Raw genomic sequence first — 4,130 nt, 5'->3', positions numbered from 1 at the left:
CCAGTGGTGAGCGATGCGCTCTGAGTATACGCATACACATACACTATACTGTGCGTAAACATATACTAAAGTAAAGTGGCTAATTCAGGCTGTGATATAGCCGATTTTGGCGGGAAAGTAAGAAGCGTCTTTGACTTTGATTGGTTAGAGATGAGTCACACGTCAGAAAGAATTAAAACTATGTGTAAACACAGGATATTGGAAGGAACTGAAGAGATTACAATCTGTCTTCATTGTCAAGGAATTAAGAAGTAGCTATCTTTGTATACGTTTCTCGACATTCTCCCGCCCGACAGAAAAGGTATCAAGTCTAAAATTCGAAAAATCATCGTAAAACTAAAACTCGAGAAAATGCAAAAATTGAAAGTAATCGAAATACTGAGTAAAATGACTAGATATCATATGGTGAGTATATATGAGTATATAGGGTCCATTAAATAGTGTCCAATATATATTGTCCGATATATAGAGTTCACTTAGTGTTCAGGTCATGTATCCTACAACGTGCGATGGCTGCTGCTGTACGTGTAGAACGTCGTTGACCTTTACTAGGGTCAGGCAGAATTGTGTCCGTGTCATTGTTGCTGCTTGGTAACAATGTAGAAGTGTCTGCCTTCACTTCGAGGGGATAAAGTTTCACAATAGGACGATTAGTGAGTCCGGTCGTAGTCTTGATTTCCGCAGATCGTATCATTCCATCTCTTCCGTAGTTTAATTTCTCCACGATGGCTAGTGGCCAATGCATTCGTCGTTCAGTGTCACTGTGAACTAGAACAACATCTCCGACCTTGATTTTGTTGTTGGTAGTTCCGTTTAATTTGTGATGTTCACGCAAAGCAGGTAGATATTCTGAAATCCATCGACGCCAGAATTGTTCTTGTAATTGAGCAATGCGTACGTACCGTTTGTTCAAGCTGCTGCTATTTCCATAGGTTGGGTCCAAAAGTTCGTCGTCGTCGTATAGTGGGTGTGGTACGCCTGTAAGTGGTCGTCCCTGCAGAAGGTGAGACGGTGATAGGGGCGTCGTGTCTTCAGAATCCGTGTACAAGTACGTGAGAGGTCGGTCGTTCAACATGGTTTCAATCTCTGTAACAATAGTGTTCAATTCGTCGAATGTAACGAAGGCGCGACCGAGTACTTTCTTTATCGCGTTTTTAGTCAGTCCGATCATGCGTTCCCAGAAACCTCCGAACCAAGGGGCGCGTTTAGGTATGAAGGACCATTGTACACGTCGATTAGCTAAATAGCGTTTCACATCTGGTGCGTAGAATAATTTCCGTATTTCATCCGCGGCGGATAAATAAGTAGAGGCGTTGTCCGAAATCATCTTCGAGGGTAGCAAGCGTCTTGCTGCGAATCGTCGGAAGGCGAGTAGAAACGACCCCGTAGATAGATCAGGTACCAATTCGAGGTGAACGGCGCGAGTCACGGCACGGGTGAACAAACATATGTAGGCTTTTGTTTCCTTACCGTTAGGCGATTTAACGAATAGCGCTCCGGTGAAATCCACTCCAGTAATTGCGAAGGGAGGGGCGTCGTTTACGCGATACGATTGAAGCGGAGCTTGTATCGGTATTTGATAAGGTTTGCCGTTCGTTTTCCGACAGGTGACGCATTTTCTTAGCAATTTTTTCACGGTCTGGCGAATCTTGGCTATCCAGAAGCGTCGTCGAATGTAGGTTACCGTTGTCTGTAATCCAGAGTGAAGTGCGCGTGCGTGTGCGTTCAAAATCACGAGATCGGTGAACCGATGGGCTGGCGGTAGTAGAATCGGGAACTTTGTCACAAAGTCCAGGGGAGCATTGTGTAGCCTCCCCCACAACGTAGAATGCCGTCTTTATCGGTAAACAGTCCGAGTTGTCTGCTTAGCAACGTCTTCTTCTTGTTATCGCGTATTTTCTTTGCGATGTCGGCGAATTCTTGTCTTTGTACATCTTTAATCCACTCTATCTCAGCGCGATTGAGTTCGTCAGCGGTTATCAGTCCGGTTTTGCGAGTTGCCTTTTGTTTTAGGTTTGAGATAAAACGCAGGACTAATGCGGTTACGCGAAGTAACTTTGTGAGACCGCTATATCTGTTGACGTCTATGATTAATTGAATTCCGTTTACAGAAGGTTCGCTTCTGTCATCACTAGGCTTATTGTAATCCTCACTGAGGGTACCGACATCCTCCTCAGTAGATACATGATATATTGAGCTGTCAAACACGGGGCAGATAGGCCAATCACCTTGTTTTAGCCAGGGTGGGCCTTGCCACCAGAGGTTGGATTTCTCTAACTCACGGGTTGAGATTCCACGTGTTAATAAATCGGCTTGATTGTCCTTGGTTGGACAATATTTGATCGTGCATGGCACATTTCTAATTTCTTGACTCGGTTTGCAACGAATACCGGAAGTTTCTTGTCTCTTCGTGTTATCCAATGTATAACGCATTGATTGTCCGACCACAGTGTACGATCTGTGATATTGACTTTGTCTTGCAAGGCGTTGTAAACGAAGCGTAGTAGTCTAGAACCGACTAATGCTGCCATAAGTTCGAGGCAGGGCAGTGATAATTCCTTGATTGGAGCGACGCGTGTTTTTGCCATGACCAAAGACGTTTGGTCACCGCGGCGAAGGTATGCGGCTGCACCGTAAGCTTTACAGCTGGCATCTGCGAATACGTGTAGTTCATGATCGGCGCTCGTATTCTCGGCGAAATAACGACGGTCGATCTTGATTTCGGTGCTCGCGTTGAAGTCCGATGCTATGTGTTTCCATCGATTTGCGAGGTCGGTTTCTAGCGGTTCGTCCCAATCTAAATTTCTCTTCCATATGTCTTGAATAAATGTCTTTGCTTTCACTTGAACGGGTGAAAGATATCCGAGGGGGTCGAATAAACTTGCGGTTACTTGTGTGACTTCACGCTTTGTCGCGAGATAGTCCGATTTCTTCACATCCTTTTTCTTAGCGTAAGCGAGTTGATCAGAGTCCATTAACCAGCGCATTCCGAGAACACCCACGTTGGTGTTCGTTTCCAGCGTTTTGTCCTTAGCGGCTAATTTGCGTATTTCATCATTGTTCGATGACCACGAGCGAAGGTTAAATCCAGCGGATTTCATGAGAGAGTTTGCGTCAGTGTAGTATTTCGTAGCTTCCGTAGTATTGTTAACACCCGAGATGACATTATCAACGTAGATATTATCTTTAAGATCAGCGGCGATTGGAGTGTTATTGTTTGACTCCAAATGTGTTTGTGACGACTGCATTTAATATGAAGGGTGAACAGACCGCGCCAAAGAGAACGGTTTTAAAACGATAAACTTTGAACGGGCTCTCGGGGTCGCTTGGGTCAGATAACCAGAGAAATTTTGTGAATTTCCGGTCATTTTCGTCAAGACGTACATTGAGAAATGCTTTCTCGATGTCACTGCTGAGCGCGATGTCATGCACTCGAAATCTGAGTAGAATCGATGAGAGATCGTTAAGAAGTGGCGGTCCAGTCTGTAAACAGTCATTTAGACTAGGTGAATCTGATTGTCTGCAGCTGCAATCATATACAACACGAATGGGTGTAGTCGTCGAGTCTTTCTTTACTGAGCGATGGGGAAGATAATGTCCGTTTGTTTTATCATCGTCGTCGACTTCCTCGATAAAGTCGCGAGACTGTTGATCAATTAAGATGTTGTTGTATACTTTCAATAAATCGGGCGTTAACCGACGCACCATAGCGCGTGTGCGTTTCTCAGTAATATGATAATTGGTCGGCAATGGCGGGTGGTCGACCTTCCATGGTAACTTAGCAACGTATTTTCCGTCTTCAACTCGTAAATGCGTATCACAATATAATTCGAATTCGTTTACCTCAGTGTCCTTGGCGTTTACTTGGTCTCTTATTCCGATTGTTTCCAAGTCCCAGTAGTTTTGAAGTTTCATTTCCTCTTCAACTGTAGTCGTAGCGATGTGTAGAGTGGTCGCGTCGGCGTTAGGCGCGCTTCGTATACCAGTGGGTCCCGACAATAAGTATCCACCGAATTAAGAAGTACGGCGGTCGGGCCTGGTCCCCTTACAATGTCTTCTTCTTCGATAAAGTCCCAGTAATAATCAGTTCCGATTAATAGCGATATCTCGAATGATTCGGCGTTAGAGGG

The 4,130-nt window shown here is 44.8% G+C and overlaps 2 protein-coding genes across 2 annotated transcripts; both read right to left on the bottom strand.

Moving 5' to 3' along the window:
* Nucleotides 1–472: 472 nt before the first annotated feature.
* Nucleotides 473–1,327, bottom strand: LOC139149118 (uncharacterized). Its single transcript, XM_070720683.1, has one exon. The coding sequence runs from the start codon at nucleotides 1,325–1,327 to the stop codon at nucleotides 473–475; it is 855 nt and encodes a 284-aa protein (XP_070576784.1).
* Nucleotides 1,328–2,300: 973 nt separating this feature from the next.
* Nucleotides 2,301–3,248, bottom strand: LOC139149110 (uncharacterized). The gene has a single exon (XM_070720671.1). It carries the CDS (start codon nucleotides 3,246–3,248, stop codon nucleotides 2,301–2,303), a length of 948 nt encoding a protein of 315 aa, XP_070576772.1.
* Nucleotides 3,249–4,130: the final 882 nt, after the last annotated feature.

Source organism: Ptychodera flava, chromosome 2 (genome assembly GCF_041260155.1).
Source record: "Ptychodera flava strain L36383 chromosome 2, AS_Pfla_20210202, whole genome shotgun sequence".
Lineage (NCBI taxonomy): Eukaryota > Metazoa > Hemichordata > Enteropneusta > Ptychoderidae > Ptychodera > Ptychodera flava.
This window is presented reverse-complemented; position numbering and strand designations above follow the sequence as displayed.

Bases quoted from the DNA above. Each gene is read 5' to 3' on its own strand.
- LOC139149118 (XM_070720683.1), bottom strand. From the start codon at position 1,327: ATGATTTCGGACAACGCCTCTACTTATTTATCCGCCGCGGATGAAATA.
- LOC139149110 (XM_070720671.1), bottom strand. From the start codon at position 3,248: ATGCAGTCGTCACAAACACATTTGGAGTCAAACAATAACACTCCAATC.